The 19871-nt window shown below is 42.0% G+C and overlaps 1 protein-coding gene across 3 annotated transcripts; it reads right to left on the reverse strand.

Moving 5' to 3' along the window:
• Nucleotides 1-633: 633 nt before the first annotated feature.
• Nucleotides 634-18344, reverse strand: ODF2 (outer dense fiber of sperm tails 2). Of its 3 annotated transcripts, XM_074923777.1 has the most exons (20): nt 18264-18344; nt 17403-17556; nt 15900-16025; nt 15090-15260; nt 14161-14327; nt 12992-13121; nt 12571-12702; nt 11681-11755; nt 10638-10709; nt 9935-10051; nt 8868-9053; nt 7925-8034; nt 7124-7259; nt 6330-6440; nt 5587-5691; nt 4891-5049; nt 3925-4025; nt 3229-3391; nt 2760-2885; nt 634-2003 (listed from the first exon to the last, which is right to left on the reverse strand). In XM_074923777.1, exons 2-20 carry the CDS (start codon nt 17508-17510, stop codon nt 1830-1832), a joined length of 2469 nt encoding a protein of 822 aa, XP_074779878.1. In that variant the 5' UTR covers nt 17511-17556; nt 18264-18344; the 3' UTR covers nt 634-1829. The 3 variants fall into 3 exon arrangements, with proteins under 3 accessions (XP_074779878.1, XP_074779880.1, XP_074779879.1); XM_074923779.1 differs by lacking the exon at nt 18264-18344 and having other exon boundaries at nt 17403-17582; XM_074923778.1 differs by lacking the exon at nt 18264-18344 and having other exon boundaries at nt 17322-17460.
• Nucleotides 18345-19871: the final 1527 nt, after the last annotated feature.

Raw genomic sequence — 19871 nt, forward strand, 5'->3', positions numbered from 1 at the left:
CCGGCGGCGCCTCCCGGGGCGAGGAGAGGGGCAGGGCCCTGAAACACCGGCAGCTTCGCCGCTTCTCCCCTTGTGTCGTGTATTCTCGCCGAGAAGCCCTGCGAGGGAGCACTGGGGCCCAGCGCGCTGCAGCCTGGCTTATGAGGAGCGGCTGAGGGAACGGGGGGGTTTAGTCTGGAGGAGGCTGAGGGGAGACCTGCTGGCCCTCTGCCACGCCCTGCCAGGAGGGGGCAGAGAGCGGGGGGTGAGGCTCTCGAAGCAAGTAACCAGCAGTAGGACAAGAGGGAATGGCCTCAAGCTGCCCAGGGCAGGGTCAGGCTGGCTCTGAGGAAGGATTTCTGTGCAGAAGGGGCTGTTGGGCGTTGGAATGGGCTGCCCAGGGCAGGGGGGGAGTCCCCATCCCTGGAGGGGTTGAAGAGTCGGGCTGACCCAGCGCTGAGGGATCTGGTGGGGTTGGGAACAGTCAGGGTGAGGTTCAAGGTTGGACTGGAGGAGCTGCAGGGCCTTTCCAAGCAAGATGATTCTGTGACTCTGTAACTGCCTGCACCAACAGCCCTGGGATATGTTTGTTTTTCCAAAATAAGGGCCAGAAAACCCTTGATACAGCACAACAAAGAGGAATTCCCCACCATAACCAATTAAAAAGTAGTTTATTGTTTGTTTTACTATAGCACCTGTAGGATTTTTAACGTGTTAAAAACACACACACAATTACAGAACTCTCAAAAAATGATTAACTTAGAAAACCTTTATGACAAATACTGCTCAGTGACCACATCGCACATAAATAGGATACAGAAGAGATAAAAATCCAATGTTTATTTTTGCCCCCATAAGAACCATTTACTGGAAAGAATAGGGCACTAGAGAGCACATGAGTTTTAGGGACTCAACACTCTTAAAGACCTGATTTTCCAAGAGAAGGTGCAGACTAGTCTGATGAGGAAGTTGAGTATTCATAGCTGCTCTTTAACTGGCTTAAAACCAAGTCAGTATTTCATGCACACCCTGAACTCACATGGCATTCACACCAAGACCTCAACTGAAGTGCCACTGAGGTTAAACTTCAATCTTTCCTTTGAATTCAGGTGGGTTTGGCTCAGTCCTGGGGATATTCAGGATCAGGAAATTAGGGTGAGAAGAGTAAAGCAACATTAGCATCACACTCAGAAAAAAAGGTGAGGATCAGGGAGTATACAAGAATCAAGTAAAAAAACCCACAAAAATCATTATTTCTGGTATAAAACTGTTTGTGAACACTGTCATTTTTCAGGAGGTATCTTGTAGGTGTAGAACCCAGGCACTTCAGTTATTTTCAGCTTTACACTTCTGGTGGGTGGATCCTCTCCCACCATCCTATCATCCAATGTATTAATACAATGTTCAATAGTTTAAAAAAATATTAAAAACACCCCCACAAACAAAACCCCCCACATGATCTCCCCAACACAGAAACAGAATGAAAAAGAAAGCATGAAGAGGAAAAGAACTGTTTCAACATTAACATGCTCAACAAACTGCTGACAGGTTTTAAGAGCTGAAACCATCAGGACCTTACAGGATGAAAAGAACCTTTTTCCATCATACACAAAACCATCTGCTTTGGGGGCACAGTTTATGGTGCAACACCAACCTCCAACACTAAACTGGTATTGCTGACACCCTACACTTAAGGACATCATTTTATCATCTCATGCTGCAAGGAAAAAGAGGAAGATGTCTCCTGACAATGACCCTGAAATGCCAACCTATTACCTAAATAACATATGGCTTTGAAATAGGGCTCCTTTTTTGTGCTTAAAAGCAGAGGTGCAACGAGACCATTGTCCTCATGGAGAAGAATGAGAGCGGCTGGTGGAGCCCAGCAAGGCACTTTCTCCAAAAACATTGGCATAGGAAGACTTGAGGAACTGGACGTAGTTTTGCATGCTGCGGTTGGTGCTCTCCGACTGCTCCAGCCGATCCTTTAAATCCTGTAGGCGACTTTCAAACCGGCGCTCTGCCTACACAAAGAAGCACAAAACACAGGCTGAAAGACAGCAACATTCATCTTATTCACGTTAAACTTAAGCTGTTCCCTGAAACTACTGAGGACAGCAAGAATTAGCACAGCAGTAGATGACATTACCATAGATGGTACTACGATATTTATAATTTGTTCTGCTCGTTTCCAACTCCATTCAGCAACCCGCTGATAAAAACAGGAGACGATGCAGCTAATCAGTTGGGCTTTTAAAACTGATTAGCTACAGTTGTGGGGAATTAAACACACTGTTCTGAAAAGCAGCTTGACATGATCCATGTGCCAATGCAATTCCAAGTAAAACTCAAGTAAACAAGCAGGGTAAATAGGACTTGTGGAAGATCCCCCTTTCTTGTAGAAGTCCTTTCCTCTAGAAGAGAAGCTGCATTCTCTATCAGATAACCAAGCACAGCACATGAAGCTGAAATCTGTCCATGATATCTGGTGCAAATCTCGTTTGAACGTAAGGTGTGATTCTTAAACACACGAAGTTTAGAGCAAGTTCATTGGGATCGTTGCTACAAGTAATGAGCAAATGAGAGTCCCCACTCCTGAATCAGTGACACAACAGACAGGCAGTCTCACACATCTGTCAGGGACACACACAACAGCATGTCACATTCAGACACAGCTCTGCATGATTTTTGCAGCATGTCCATAGCACCTTGGCTTATGGACTCCAACTACTGCCAGGACACCACCACCATAGCAGGAGTATTCCTTGCAAGTCACTCACATCATCTTTGCTCCGACGCAATTGGTTCAGCTCCGTTTTATTCCTACTCAGCTGGGTCTCCAAATCCAACATCTTGGACTGGGCTGCCCTCTCTCTAGATGTTGCTCGTTCTCGAGTTTGTTCCACCTAAGTGCAGCAACAGAACAACAACTTAGGTTGTCTAAGGAAGAAAGATTTTTTCCCTATCCCATTGCCCATAAAAGCCCAATAAAGTTTAATTATACAAATTCTCATACACAAGCAGCAGTTCAGTCCTGTGCTTTTCTCTCTTCTGTTGCCAACTGGAACATGGGGTTCGGTTCTTCCACGGTTTAAGTGCAAACGGTACCAGCACATTTTATTATTTGTATTTCATTGAATGTGATGATTTTAATCATCATGAGGAGTTATTTCCAGCATTCTTGCTGCTTCCCTTTTTGGGGAAGAGTTTGAGTTTGGGGAGAATTCACAAACACAAGAAACTACTTACTTGTCTTCTGGCATCCTCAATGGCCATCTCCAACTGACGTGCCAAGGAGCTACATTCACGGGTCTTCTCCTCTAACCGCAGCTGACACTGGTGAATCGACTCCTCACGTTTTGCTATGACCTGAAGGAATTCTATGTTCTGGGCACTCGTTGTCTCTAGTTTTCTAGGTTAAGACAATAAGGGAATGAAACCTATTCATTTTAAATTGAGTGTGTTTCAGTCTGCCTTTTTGTCAGGTCCTGACTAGTCTGGGAATAAATTCTATTCCCCCGTGAAAGGCAAGAGCCCCAAGAAACACTTTTCCATGTCTCAAACCAAAATCTCAAAGATTGAAGGACATACAGAGTATTCACATACCTGCATTTTCTCAGACATTGTCACTAAAAGGCATTTATAAACACTGTAATATTCAGTAACCTCAAAATTGTCAGGCTAGATTGGGCAAGAAGCTGGTCTGTCTGCTGTGTAAGTCACCATCCTTTCTAACATTCATAAAAGGTGCTGCAAAAACCTGTAACACTCTCTTCAGTGGACAGCTACTGATTAGAGATCCTTGTGGGATAAGCAAATGCACAGAATCCTGGAAGCACATGGGGGACTGGAACAAGACTGATGCTATTTCAATCCCCTGAAAAAACAATGGGAAGAGGACGGAAATGGAAGGTTAAGAGAGCAAGAGAGCCTAATATTTCTAACCTTTCTAGCTCTTCCACCTTCAAGGTTAGCTGCTTTTTGTCCTCCTGGGCAGACTGATATCTCTCTCTTGTCATCTCCATTTTGTCCCCCTGGAGCTCAATCTAAAAATTACAGTAATTAATTACTTTACAGAGTAGTCACTACACACACGACCAACCACCTGAAACATATGTTCTCCAGAAGGAAACATGCTCAATTCGTAATTTCCAGAAAGCCCTAGAAAAGGAACAGCGGATAGAAAAGCAAAGCACTAAACATCCATTTTGGTGGTGCTTCCTGTTAATGTTTGGAAAGGTAAAAGAAAACTCTTCTGTGCTACAAATGAAAAGCCAAGTCCATAAACACTTGCGTGCAGAGCAGCCAGGTGTAAGCACAGCGAAGCACATGCGTTAGAAGCAGCCATATACATGACAGCAGCCCACAAAGGCATTAGAGCCTGAACTATCAGGAAGGTTTATAATTCCAAGGCAATCAGGGTAAAGCAGTCAGACTGTGAAATCATTTGCTGTGTCTCGAGGCATGGTTATAGAAGTCGTGTCTGTCTGTAATCGTCCTGCAATACCTACACACTCCTCCTGGGGACAAAAAAACGGACTAGGAAAACAACCTGAAATCAGGGTGAGAAAACAAGGTTGGGACAGCACTATCAGCAGAAAACCACAGGAGGGAAAGCTGACAAGATGACGGAAGTAACGGAAGCAAGTGTTGGCATTAGCAAGGGTTCTCACTGCTGGTACTCAAGTCCCAGTAAGGTTCCACACCAAGGGATGAAAACCCTTTCAAACAGTAAGGAATGCTACTTGCACAAAGACATGGCACACACCTTTATTTTGCAGTGCACGTTTAATCTTTTCAAAAAGAGACGAGAACAGAGACGAAGTTTGAACCTTGCTGTGATTAGAAATTCATGTTGGTCTCAAGACTTGTGGATTGCAGTGGTGCAGGTATTTTCTGCCAGTCCCTTACCCGCTGACGAAGATCTGCAATGATGATAGACAGGTCCACGTTCTTCTTCTCATAACTCTGAAGCTGGTCCTGACATTCTGCTAGCTGTGTCTCTGTGATCTTTAGGATCTCAGGCAGCTTCTCCAGTTCAGCAAGCCGACACTGGAACTGCTTACGTGCCTACAATTAGAGAAGAGAACACGAGGAACTTCCAAATGTTCGTAAGATCAAGACTAAAAAAAATTTCTCAACTTCAGTGAAGCTTTGTTAATCTGCAGCCACAATGACACTGTGTGGATATTTGGCCAGTGCTGGGAGTTGAAAGTCTAAGGTCTTCTCCTACTCCAAAAGACTTTATTTTAGGATTTGGCATTCTCTACAGATGGAGTGAGAATGAGTATTTTGGATAGGCCTGGGCTTCAATTTTACTAGAAGTACAAACTCTTTTTTTGGGGACAGCTGTTGATACCAGACAATGGTGCAACCTGCATAGTTCACTGCTCTAAACCATTATTTCTGCAGAAAAGGACACACTAAGCAATTTAAACACCTCTGGAAGAATGCCATATAGTAAAAAGAAGCTGCTGAGAAAAAACTACTGTAAAAGGTAAACTCAGATAAGCCCTTTATTTCCTATTCACAGCTATTTTTCACTACATTCAGAACATTAAGATCCATGAATGTCTACAACATATGAGTCTTTAGAGGAATAATTACCAGTTCAATCTCCTTGTTCATTTCATCCTTTAGTGTCTTGTTCTCTTTATCACACTTCTCCAGTTTTGCTGCCACATCATCTGCTTCGATTTGGGCCTTCAACACCTGGACACACAAAAACCCCACATACTTGATCTCTCATATATAGTTTTCAACAAATGTGCGGTGCTTTGGAGTAGCTAAAGCTGCTCAAGGACCAGCAACAAGTTTCTTGCCACACTAACCACCACCCCAGAACTGTATTTGGAAGTTCACTTTCTGCTCCTGCCACCTGGATCATTTGGGCTTTCCAACAAATGTTCTTCCCTCTTGCTTTATGTTCCTACTACCACAATATCCAAACTCCCCCCCAGAAAAGCAGCCAAGGAACAGTTCTTGCCATACTAAAAGGCAGAAGAAAGCACCTCATCTTTGTAAATAAGCAAGGAAAAGTGAAATAATTCAAACGAGTCTTTTCCATTAATGAAGATCTCTGCTGTGGGAGTCAGGTCTTCCTAACAACCAAGTTATCAGCACATAGTGAGAAAGACAAGTCTTCCCCACCTTGGCATACAGCACATGGCAGTCTGGATGCTGCCGTTTGAGAAAAAGTCAGGCTAATAGAGACAAAAGAACCAAAACCACATGAAATCGCAACATCCTCCAAGAGCAAGCGCAGAGTTAAGGTGCTACAGAGTAAGCCACAACAGTGAAGGGAGAAAACATGTTTATGCCAGGGCTGAAGGTTTTGATAAAATACCTACCTGTGACTTGTAGTTTTCAATCAGCCCTTCATAGTTCCTGACAGAGCTCTTGAGCTGCTGCACTTCCATCTGCGCCTGGTTCAGCTTTTCCTCCATTGGGACCACACTAGACTGAAAAAAACAAACCATCTTCCATTGAGTGCTTAGAAGTATCTGCCACCTTAACTGCCTAACATTGCTTAGACTGAGAAAAAAGTCTTTTGTCAGTGTAAGTCGGCAAAACTTTCCAGACCTCAGTGGATTGCCAAATTTACAGCAGAGCACAGAGGTTTGGGATGTGCAATCTTTCCATCTCCCTGAATGAGCTGTGCTACTTGGATTGGGGCCACTCCTTACTTGGATCAATGCCTAGCTTTCCAAGAAGAAAATTATGTAGGTCACCTACAAGATCACCAGTGGTAAGAGATGACAAGAGAAATGCACCAGCCATTTGTTTTTTTTTATTCTGGAGATTACCATTCTCTCTGAATGAGCTACGGTTTGTTCTCTGGCCAGCAACATGAAGATGTAAGGACAAGATGTAAGATCTCAGCTGGAAGAAACAGTACTTGGATTGGAGATATTCCTAGTCAAAACATGGAAGAAACCCAGTCCTCCCAGCATGTTCACTTTCTTTCTTTATGTCTCCTCCCAGCATACTTGCCCTATCACGCTCAGAATATAGTAAACCTGTTCTGAAACTAAACGGTAGCAATGGGTGCAAACCAACTCTGTCCTCAGAGGACAAGCAACTTGTATAATTTCTCTTTTTTTTCCCCCTAGAATTTCAGCATCAAACTCCTAGAATAACTGACCTTTAGCCTTTCATTCTCCATTTTGAAAGAAGTGGTCTCTGTAGTCTGTTCACGTAATTTATCCATCAAATTTTCTCTGTCGTCCCGCATCTTGTCCTCCAGGGTTGCCAGCTGTTCCAGCAAGTCTGCAACACGGCTGCCAGACAGAAAGAAAATTTATTTATTCTTTCTTGTCACTTAAGGATTAGACTCCTAACCCTTGAAAGTTAGCTTCAGAAATATGTCTTTTCCCTATCATTTCATCTTCTTCCTCCAGTCATGTACGCACCCTATCTGTTATGCTGTTCTACCACCTCAGCTTGATGGAAGTTGAATTGTCCCCTTGGAGCTCAAACATGTTGCCTCCAAGACACACAGGATAAAGAGGTACCTCTTTGTTGTCTGGTATCTACCTATTTTTTCCTGCAGCAACAACTGTACTGCAGTGATACCAACACATTTATTTACTCACACAAGAAAACTGGAACAAACTATTCTGCCTATCTCTTCTAATCCCTTCCACTCAAGCATCTCAAACAGATCTCCAAAGAAAGGTAACAATTCTTCCAAAGCATTACAAAATGGCAAAGGATCAGAAAGTCTTAAGGGTCAGGAAACCCTTTACCACCTGTCTTTCCTGTGGCAGGTCAGCAGCAGAAGCCACACCTCCCTCTCATTCACTGCAAACTCTGCTTTAGCTCTCAGGCAGTGCTGGTTTTGCTCAGATATTTACAATTAGATTAATTTAATTAAAAAAATTATCCTTGAACTTAGAACTCATCCCCACTCATGCTTGTTTCTCCAAACTAATTTTATGTTAACCTGTTCAGCGTAACAATTTCCAGTTCAAGGTCACTCTTGTCCTTTACTACTTTGTTGTAGCGACTCCTCCAGGACTCCAGAGTAGACAGTGCCTCAGCAATGTAACTGTCCTGCCAAACAAAATACATACATGAGGAAAAGAGCAAGGGGGACAAAAATGTCACTGAACATGGGATATGCAGACAATACACAGAGATGTTGATATGGGTAAGCATGATATGTGCAGAGACTTCACTAATATTTTAAAAATATTGAGCACAAGTATTTTTATTCTTCCTGATCCTTCAGAGAGAGGTGTTCCCCAACACTACTGTCAGCCAACAGACATAATAGCAGCAAAAGAAGAAGAATCCTCTTTGAAGGCAGGTGAACTAACATAAATACAAAGCATGGCTAAGACTCTACAAGTGGCTCTGGTCCCTGGAATTCTAAAATCAATGCAGAAAAAAAACCAATCAAGTAGTGCAAAAATCCATGTTTCCTTCTGATTTGTTTTACTCCTAACTCTTCTACTTTTTCTTGATATCCTTAAGTCATCTTTCAACAGGAAATTCCTGTACACCTCTAGGTCTTTGTACTTCCCTGCTCTGACTAGTTTCTGGATTAGCAACCAACTCCATTCACACTTTCAGTCAAAGCCACAAGGCTTCATTTTACTGGCTTTTTTCAACCCTCAGATTCTAAAGAACCAGGAGAAAAATCACATCTGTTAGTTTAGTGTGATCTAAGTTACTGCATGTCCTAAGTTAAGGACATGCGGCGAATACAGTGACAGCTGAGAAAACTGGATTTGTTCTAAACTTAGCATAAATGGGCCAAGGCACCAAGATAGAAATAAATCTCATTAGTTGAAAGCGGAGACTGTCCCCAGAGCCGCTCCCAGAAATCAAAGATCTAGATGCATAAGCTGAAATGAGGTCTCTCCTCCTATGTTATCAGGTACCTTTTCTGCTAGCTGGACAGTCAACTGCCCTGCATACTCCTCACTCCGCTCTGCCCGCTCTTTCTGTGCACGGATGGCTTTCTTCAGGGCCTCTTTATCACGGTCTGCCTTCTGCCTTAGTTCTTTCAGTTGTTCCATGGTAAATTCCACCTCTGCCTTATGCTGAGCTTCACTGCGCTCCAGATTCTGCAGCAGGGGAAGAAAACACACCACATGGAATAGTGTCCTTATGCAGGTATACCCAAAGCAGCAACTTATTTCCTAGAAACAGTGGAGAGAGCTGGGCATAACCCCCCAACCTCCAGCCTGGAGGTACCTGCAATCATGTTTCACCTACACAGTCCTGTCCTAATGCTGACAGACATATCAGCATGACACGTCTTCCTTTCCTTCCAAAAGTCTTCCTTTTTTCTTTCGTAAGTTGCTCTCTAGAATACTGATTTCCTATCCTGACCAACATAAATACTAGTCTACCCGTCTTTTGATCTACCTGAGAACATTCTCTTTAATTGAAATACTCGCATATAATTATGTTGCTTTATACTGCTATAAAGCTTAACAGAAATAAAGCTCTTCTAAATCATTAACATACATATGTTCATCACAACATCAACAGATAGGTTAAACATAAAACTTTGAACAAGATAAACCAGGTGAACTTTCTCTTCCTCATTAATACTGTAGAAAGCACATGAGTATGATCAAACACAGGAACTCATGGCACAGCACTTTTCCCAGAAAGCAAATAGTTTACAATCTGTCTTGATGCTTGCCTAAACCAAACCCATCTTTTAAATAATTATGTAGTAATTAACTTAGCAAAAAAAAAAAAAAAAAAAAAATCTAATCAATGCACACAGACCTTAAGGCTATGAATTTGCCTCATGCATCAAAAGTGAAAAGCTTTTCTTTTCTTACTTCATTTGAAAAGTATGGGGCATGTTAGTGGCACAGACATCACCAGCCAGTGGTAGAAGAATAGTTGGTGAGTGCTACTGCCCTTGTCAGTCAATTCAGTCCATCAGTGTAAATGAAAAGACAACCCCCAGGGACCACTGAGAACATACCCGTATCTGTATAGTCAGACGGTTGTTCTCAGCTTCTTTGTTTCGCAGTTGTGCTTGTAAGCGGCCTCTCACAGTCTCCATAGATTTGGAGAGTTCGCATGCTGTCTTTGCTTGGTCCTAAATAAGAAGCAAAAATGACACACACCACCTTCCTCAACAAGCTAATTAGAAGGAACACTTTATAATATGTAACAGTGTCAGATTTCTTCACCAAATGATCTCCAGCCACCTCCACTTTCCTCAGATGCACCTTCACATCTTCTCTGCTCCAACAAAATGGGCAACAAATGAGTAGCTGTTTATTTTACATCAGATGTGAATGACTGGCCTGAAAGATTTGTTCAAAGGCAACACGTCCTTCACATCTGAGCTCTTCCACTACATTTCTTTTTTACTTCCTAAACTGAGGAAGAGACTGGAATTTGACATCAGGAACCAAAATGACCCTAAACAGAATGGCAACTCAGTGATAAGCCCAAGCAAAGAGAAGACCACTTATTCATCTTTGTGACAGGTCTTACTGGCAGAATATGGAATCTACAACTGTGGGGGAACAGGTAGCTGTCTAGTTTTATAAGCAAGCCAGTCATCTGAACCCTTAAAAAGTAATCACCTGCAAGTACAAACCCATACTTTGGACTACCTGTGGTTCTACAGAACTGGAAGGTGGAGCAAAGAGAGGAAAATAGAAACAGGAAACTACCTTTTCTGCCTGTATCTGAATGGTAAGATTGTCCACTTCTTCTTCTTTCTCCCGAAGCTTCATCTGAAGTTGCTGGGAAAACAAACACCACTCAAATGTTAAGTAACAAGCACATTTAGGTTGGTAGGTGGAGGGAAAGAGGTGTAACTGCCACCCTCCTGAGACCCTCTGCTCCATAGCACTCTTTCTGGTAACCACAGCAACAGCATCCTCTGGAGAAACAGGCTGCATCCTCCTCAAGCAGAAAGCAAAAGGGATACACGTACATTTGTGCAACAGGGCACAGGATACCCAATCAAGAACAAGGACCTAGCAGGACTACATACTCTACAGACAAAGAGGGCATTACCTATGTCTCAGAGCAAGTTTTATAATTTCTGGCAGTGTAAGGACTCTTTTCTCAGTTTAAAGATAATGAAATGAACAAAAACTGGCACCAGGTCACTCATTCAGTGACAGAAGCAGATTCAGAAAGCTTATCCTCTTTGTGCTTTTCTGTCTCTAAGGATAACCTGACAAACATACAGAAACAATAAGATGATTTCCAAACTGAAGAATTCTATCCTGATTGTCAGGTGTATTTTGGCAGTAGATATTTTTTTTCTCTTCCACCCTCAGAGTTTTCTTTTTAAAGAAATATGTAGTACGATTCTTGCTCTCTACATTCAGTGCCATAAGAAGAGGTAAGCATAATCATTTGTACTTAAACATAATAAGAACAGGCTTAAGTTCTCATTTAGAGCTGAATACTGTAAATCCTGATGGTGCTCTTATATGTAGGTGCAGTTGTGCCATCCCCATTCTAAGCCCCCCATATTTCAAAGGCTATGAAAATCTATCCACTTTAAAATGTAGGTTGTTAACCTGAGGAGCAATGTAGTAGCTCTGATTACCAAAAAAGTCAAACTATTTTTTATTGGTCTAAAAGACATTAGTGTAAGACTTGATGGCTGAATACAAGACAAAGAAGAGCTTGTCATTTTAGATCTCTCTGCTTTATCATTAAGGGGAAAAAAAAAAAAAAGATATTATGGTTTGCTTACCATTTTCTCTGCATCTGAGTCAGCCAGCCTTTTCAGTAGTGCTCCTTGCCGCTCCAGTATCTTCTGAGCATCCTTCTACAAAAGAAATGTGAGAAAAATTGAAAACTAAAAAGTCAATTTTATACAGATTCTTTAAATGGAACTGGACAAATGAACCATTTCCTTCCAGTTGCAGCAGCAGTTCTCAGAAGATACCCAGAAGCATCAAATTTGCTAAATATTTCACATCACCCATCTCAAAGTTTTTCCACTTTTCAGTCAAAGATTATCATAAAAAACATGATGGCAATTTAAGATCTTTCCAAACCCGCCTGCTACTCAGGGAAAGTCATGTGGAAGAACTCAGTCCTTTTATCCAGTCTCACTGGTAGCTGAAAGAACTGTTACCATCAGCCTGCTTTTGCTCACATGGAATATAAACTACAGAAGGAATTTAATTTCTGTATTGCTCTTACAAGCAGTACAGAACTGTTTATAATTTCTCTGTTATTGCTCTTACAACCTACAAAAATAAAGGTCTGAAGATCTTCAGGCTACCGTTAGCTAAGGCCACATCTAGTCTTTCAAGTTCAGCCAATGCCATCGTAGCAGTTACATTTCAGACTAGCAGGAGCAGCAGATACAGCTGTATCCACAGGAGAAACAGTGCTGCCTATGCCTTTTAATACAAAGACTTAGGTGCTCTAATATCCTCAAAGCAGAAAAGTCAGTCTCACTCTATGATGTAGGCAGGGATTAAAAAAAAAAAACTATTCACCCTTTACGACACAGGGTCAACAGCAGAGTTGGGGAAGGGAAAAAAAAAGTTAAAAGCTCTGAAACTCCATCTCAGTCCACAAGACAACATAGCCTCCTGCAGTCATCCAAGTTCAAGCACACAGACTGCTCACCTCCCTGTTGTGCTGCTCTCTGAGAAGTTCTCGTAGTGTCCGGTTGGTTTCTTCAAAGGTGCTCAACTTCTGGAGCAGAAGCTCTTTTTGTCTTGTCAGTCCGTTAATGTCTGAACTGCTCATGTGTTTCTCCTAGAGGACAAAAAAACAAGAAAAGAATTGTTCACATGGAATTAATGTGTGAAGCTGATACAAGCATGAGCAGTGCAACAGTCAGCACCATGTGTGCAGAAGGTGACTGGATGCTGCAACGTAAATACCCCACTTCCAAACAAAACTAGCATACACCTTAAACATGTTAAACCCCCTCACTTTTCCTTACATTCTTCTGGATCAGCAACTGTAACGTTACACTTTTAAGACAGCCATGTAACAGGACAATGTAGTAAAGGGTAAAAAAAAAAAAAAAGACAACACCTACAATGTTGAGTCTCCCAATTGTGTTTTTCAGGGCATGGATCTGCCTAGCTGCTGCTGCTCCATCCCTTTCTGCCTCGCTCAGCTTGGACATCAAACATTCTTTCTCGTGCTGCAAGTACTTTTTCTGTAGCCTGTAATGAGAATTCAGCCATCAGACAAACAAGAAGCTTTGACAGCTGTACCAGCCACTATTGATATACAGCTGATTGGATTAAAACTCATAAAAACCCTCAAATCAGAGAATAAAAGCTTTAAACAAACACTACTTCAGATTTACCTGCTTTTAGTGTGGAAGTTGTGAGAGAAACCAGTAAGTAGACACCAGGAGCCTGCTAGGACCATAGCTAAGAAACTGTAACTGAGAGGGGACAAAGCAGGCCGGTACCAAAGCCTGCACACACTGCTGAACCCAAAACACAATGCTGTGCTTTTCCTGGGCACTTAAGCCACACCAGAAGTAAGACTCCAAATAGCTGAACATGAAATAGGAAAGCACACCAAGCTCAAAGTTCTTAACCAGGGCTTGCAATCTCAGAAGTATTCACAAAGTTTTCTGTAACTTCCAAGTGACATTTCTTAAGGAAAAAATAACTAACTCTCTTAAAACACTAGTGTCCCCCTGGAGACACAAACTTCCCTAATTTAGATACAAAACAGATGCAAAAATGTCGGACTTTGAGACCCTCAGGGTCACTAAGAAAAAAACAAAACACTATGATGCAGTTTTCTCAGTGGCTGTCACTCTCATTTCAGTATGATCTTCACAAAGGCCAAAAATTCTCCTCTCGTTTTCAGCTCCATGTTTGTTTATTTATTGTTCTATCAATATCATCCTAACTCAAATAGTAGCTCTTAGCCTTCAAGATATTAACTGCAGAGCTAGGATAGCCCTCCAGCAGGCCATACAAGCCAACCACTCTCAGGTTCCTCTCAGAGTAGCTTTTTCCATTCCAATAATCATGCTAGAGACCTCCTCTGCAGCTATCACCATCTCAAGTCCCCCTTCTAAAAGGTGACAGAAAAAAAAAAAAATCAAAATACTGCAGTTCTTCAGTAGCACTGCAACCCAGGGTACAAACTAGAACCTCAAATAATGTTAGCAAAAAAGGAGGTTGGTGCCCTGTAGATACTACTACTTGTAGTAACAATGGAGAACCAGAGCTTTCTTACACAGTCAGATCTTTCTCTTCCTTTATGCGCTCAATATTGCGCCTGAGCAGCGTATTCTCGTGTTCTGTTTCTGCCAGCTCTTGTGTGACCTCATTCAGTTCTTCTTTCTGCTCCTCAAGGAGACGCTTTGTCCTTTGCTGCTGTTCCTCCTTTTTCTGTAGCTTGGCCTGAAGAAGATATTTAAATAGAACTTAAGGCAAACCAGGTGCTTTTAAAGTGATAGGCAGAATCCACATCTCAAACCAATGAGCCAGCTATTCCGCTGTGACAAACAACAAAGGACCATAGCTGTTTGAGGGTTTTTTTGCCTAGATATTTCCAGGTTGGTTTTGTGCACAAAGGGCATAATTCACTTATTGCCTGGAAATACCTTCCATTCCACACACACAGGGAGACATAAGCACCCTGGCTCTAAGTCCAAAATTGTTATCAGCATGAGACATGTGACAGACCTCAAACATGGCAGGAAAGGAGCTCTGGTAGCAGTTCACATGCTGGAGATGGCTCCCATTGCTCCACTATTGCTCCGTGAGATCCAGGGAACTGGGTGGAATCAACCCAAATAGTCCCTGCCATTTTGTTTCTATCTACCCTTTAATAAAACATCAACATACTGTATTTTTCACCTTCTAGAATGACCAGTTTTCAGATTTTGGACTTGTTCAGAAGAGATATTATTTGGAAACTGAAGCAAAGCAATACCATATCAAATGGATAATGTTTTAAAAAGTTTCACAGTCGGGCTTAGTGAATTTCTCACTAGGATAATTCAGCTTTTCTAAACAACTCTGATTTTTTTTTTTTTTTTTCAAGTAAGCTACCAGTGGCCTGGGTAGCCTTCCACTGCACCAAGACTTGACTCCAGCCTCCTCTTGCAAAACAATCAGCTACAAAGCCCAAGTCAGCAGGTCTTTATGCTGTCTCCTCACCTTATTCTTCAGCGTTCCCACCTCATTCATCAGGCTATCTATCTTCTTTTCATATTTGTTCATTTTGCTGTAAACAGCATCCTCCTCATCTGTAGAGAGGTCACTCAGGCGCAATACTGAGAGCATTCTTTCGGAATCTGGAGAAGTAATTTCGAGGCGTCGAGCTGGTCCCTGTTAGAAAAGCAATAAAGAGAATCAATTTTTTTAGTATAAAATTATAAACAGTGTTCTAACCCTAACTCTGCTAAAAACAGAGACTAGGTCGCATCATGCAATAAGGCTAATAAGGGAAAAAACATTTGTAAGCAGCTCTTTCATTTCCATCAGAGAAAAGTCGAGAATGCAGAAAGACTAGAACAGAAAAAGAAGAAAAAAAAAAAAAAAGAAAGTTCAAATTCTCATCTAGGAAGAGCCAGGAATACAAAAGGCAAAGCTATCAACCCATGAGAAAGAAAATATTACACAATACTACACAAATGCTCCACGCTTTGGAAGAAACTAAGAACAGCAGCCCCTCGCTGTGCTTCCACATGAAATCTTGAAGTGGATGAATAAAACTACAATAAACAAACAAATCTGTAAGTTTTTCTGGCTTCTAGAGGAAGAAAGGCATGCTATGGCCATAGGCTGCTAATTAATTTCCAATTTTTCTATATTAAAAAGTGAAAAAGATTTCTAGAAGACACCTAAAATGGATAGTAGGTGACAGTAGCCTTCTTTCAGATCAGCCCAGCTCCCTCACTACACAATTGCTCTCTTCAACCTCAGATAAACCTGAAAGCTTGTTTTAAAGAGCAAAACCAGCCGTACCTCCCATTTGTAGGTGGACTCTCCAACAGATGTTTTGCCTGGGGGCATCCAGGGGGCCTTAGATTTCACCCGGACAGTTCGACACACATTCGTTGTATCTGTTTTTATTTTCTGTTTGTGCTTTTGCTAAAGAAAGAGAAAATAAAATAAATCACAGACTTTTAAAGAACCATTTAAAATTTTTAGTGCTGCAAAAACAAATGAAAGACCATTCAAACAAAAATATCACAGTGTTTCACATGATACATCAGATCAGATGAGCCAGAAGCCATCGGAGGAGGCTAACAGCAGCCAGGTTATCGCACGTTCAGTTGACAGTATGGCTAGATGTGGTAAATTCTTCTTGTTTACCATGTAGTAACTCTGTTACTGGGATACCTGCACTTGAGGTGATAAGAGCCTTACCCAGCAGTCAGGGGTGGGAGATTGAGGTGGCAGGGAAGGAAGTCTCTGTATGGAGATACACAAAAAAAATACCACAATACAACCCATTCATGTGAAGAAGGAACAACCTGGGAGATCCCTTCTCCATTCCACATTCATCTCACAAAAGAGCAGGTGTACCATTTGACAACACTACCAGAGAAAAAAGAACAGTGCAGTGTGACTGGTTATGAAAAGCCCCTGAAGTGTCTTCCCTGCTTTGCAGCCAACTAATAGATCCACATTTATTTGTATTGAACTCAAAGTGCTTGTAACTGAATGAAAGTTAAAGTGGTTTAGCACAATTCTAAACCTAGAGAAAAATCAGATATTCTAAATATTCCCTACAGGCAATTAATTAATAGGAGTAATTGATTTCACTGTCAGGCTCTACCCCATTGTGATATTTGCCATTAGCAACAACTACAAAATTAACAGAGGACTTAGAACAGGGTGCCTACACATAAGGAAGAGCAAGCAAGCAATTTCCATCACCTTTTGAGAACAAATTTACACAAACATCCAGCTACAAAAGAGGATATGAGATAACTAGAAACAAAACTTCAGTATTGCCTTCTGCCTACTGTGGATAAGGCTATGAAGAGATCCTCTGCTGCAGAGCTCAGTGGACTGCAAAGGTGTTTAATGCCAGAACATGGTTTGAATCCAGACTCTCTTTTTCTAAATACATTTATTTTAATACAATCAAGATAGATTTTGAAATGCCTAGATATTACATTTCCCCAAACCTTTCCTATAAAAATTGGGATAAAGCCAAAGATAAATCATTATCAGGACACAAATCCAGGAAATAAAAAAATTCCCCCAAACCACATCACATTGGAATCAATGCTCCTCACAGTGACCCTTGAACACGAGAAGTAACTATATATTCTATATTATACTTAAATCATCTTATATAGAGAAGACGCATTACTGGAAATTCACCACTGAATATGAATTCAAGTCTTAGAGTTCTAATACAACAGTAAAACAAACCTTGAAGATTTTGTAGTGCTTCTACAACCGTTCACCTTCCTCTTTGTAGCCCTTACAAAACACCCAGGTACACACTCCTACCTGGCATTTCGCAGGTGTGGTTTTCTGACCCTTTTTAATATGGACATGGACAGGGGTGTTTTCATCCACATGGACGTGCAAAGGGGGAGATGAGGAACGGTTCTTCATGGCTCTTCTCCCACAGATGGGAAAGGGCAATACAATGAAAGGAAACCTGTGAATAAGGAAACTGGAAATAACAACACTTCCCTCCCTCTGTGCCAGAGGGCAACAATGGCTGGCTTTGGTTAAAGGTGGAGCTTTCTTTCAGTAGCATCTGCCATTTTGAATTGCACACTATTTTGCTGTAAAGTTAGGATTAATGCAAATAATTGCTTCTGCTATTTTCTGCTTTTAGCATGGTTATTAAAGACCACATGCAGTTGGATTGATGGCAAGTGTCTGTAAGAGTCACTGGAGTTCAAAGTCTTAGAGCAAGTGAGCAAATCAAGAGTTCCAGTAACCAACACAATCTGAGTATGAAGAGTGAAGGGAAGAGAAGAGGAGCCTTTAACATACTTTTTAGCAGAACAGTTTAGTTAAGAAAAAACAGGAAATTATCAGATCCTTCCATCCTAGAACTCTGAACCTATAAACTTTTTCATATGTGCTTAACTTCATCTTTTTGGTGTTAAATAAATGTTTAAAAACTTTTAGATCATAACATTTCTTAAGTCTTCAGAAAAAAAGCATAACCTTAACCAATATCTAACACAACACAGAAAAAGCCTGGAGACGCAAGGTTAAAAGTCATCACCTTTGGGTTTGATGCTTCGGTTAAGATAACAGTATAACGCAATTGCAAATCTTACTAAAATCCACCAGCAGCACTAACCTGATTTTGGCAGAAAGGTTTTTGTAAGCCTAGTTAAAATTACTTACAGTTATTCTAAAACTTTTAGCTCTTCTAGAGACTGTGCTCCATGAATAGACTGAAGTCATTTCATCGTTGATAGATGAGGGACACCTGATACAGAAATAATAAAATAACTAACAGGAAAAGGTGCCCATTTCTGAACATCCTTTTCTTTACAATGTAAGGCAACATGCAGGCTCAAACACATCAAATATACGAACCCAAGCAACAAAAGTTGGCCAAGTGCAAGGTCCTGCACATGGGTTGAGGCAATCCCAAGCACAGATACAGGTTGAGGGATGAGGGGATTTGAGAGCAGCCCCAAGGAGGAGGACTTGGGGGTATTAGTGAATGGAAAACTGACTGTGAGTCAGCAACATGCGCTCGCAGCCCAGAAAGCCAACTGTGTCCTGGGCTGCATCAGAAGTGTGGCCAGCAAGCTGAGCATGGGGATTCTCCCCTCTTACTCTGCTCTCATGAGACCCCCTTGCAGTGCTCTGGGGCCCCCAACATCAGAAGGACATGGACCTGCTCAAGCGGATCCAGAGGAGGCCACAAAGATGCTCGGGGGGCTGGAGCAGCTCCTGTGAGGACAGGCTGAGAGAGTTGGGGGGGGTTCAGCTGGAGAAGAAAAGGCTCCGGGGAGACTTTCCAGTACTTAAAGCTGGGGAGGGACTGTTTATCAGGGAGCATAGTGAGAGGACAAGGGCAATGGTTTTAAACTGAAAGAGGGTGGATTTAGATTAGATGTAAGGAAGAAATTCCTCCCTGTGAGGGTGCTGAGGCCCTGGCACAGGTTGCCCAGAGCAGCTGTGGCTGCCCCCTCCCTGGAAGGGTTCAAGGCCAGGTTGGACGGGGCTTTGGGCAACCTGGGCTAGTGGAAGGTGTCTGTGCCCGGGGCAGGGGGTTGGAACTGGATGATCTTTAAGGTCCCTTCTAAGCTAATCCATTCTGATTCTATGACACCAGGCTTAGTTAACTAATCTTAGGGTAACGCTCCTTCATGATTTCCACACAACAAAAAGTGTTACAAGTAAAGTGTTACTTGCAATGCAGTAGACCAGGATTTTGTACAATGTTTCTGCTAGACTAGAACTTAGATCACTTGCTATAGCTCACTGATTAATCTGTCAGTTTGTCAAGGTTTATGTAAGAGCCTACTCTAAATAAAACTAATAATACTGCACCTGTTTTGAAGTAATGTATTTTGTCTTAAACACACCTGTATATAACGTCAGATTTATGAAAATTACAGAGGGGAAGACACATCAGTACTTCCTTCCATCAGAAATGAGAAGTGGCAGTTTTCTGAAGGAACAGGATTCCCCAGCTTCTGGCTATGACCAACTCGAAGCATCACTGGGTGTTTTTATCCTCTTCTTTCCAAAGAAGGGTTAAACTCTCCTCGGGCCCGAATGTACAGACCCCCTACAGCACTGACTGAAAACTTAAGAGAGCTTTTGCATCACCGCAATTCGGCTGCTGTCACCCAGCTGCCCCTAGCAACAGGGTTTATTTCAGAAGTTTAAGTTCTCCTGCCATCTCTGGAGCCTTTGCAAAGGATCTGCGGCTGCCTCAGCCTGGCAGGGACCTGGTCTGGGGTCAGTCTCCTGCTCACAGCAGGAGCAGCGCTG

Source organism: Athene noctua, chromosome 20 (assembly GCF_965140245.1).
Source record: "Athene noctua chromosome 20, bAthNoc1.hap1.1, whole genome shotgun sequence".
Taxonomy (NCBI): Eukaryota; Metazoa; Chordata; class Aves; order Strigiformes; family Strigidae; genus Athene; species Athene noctua.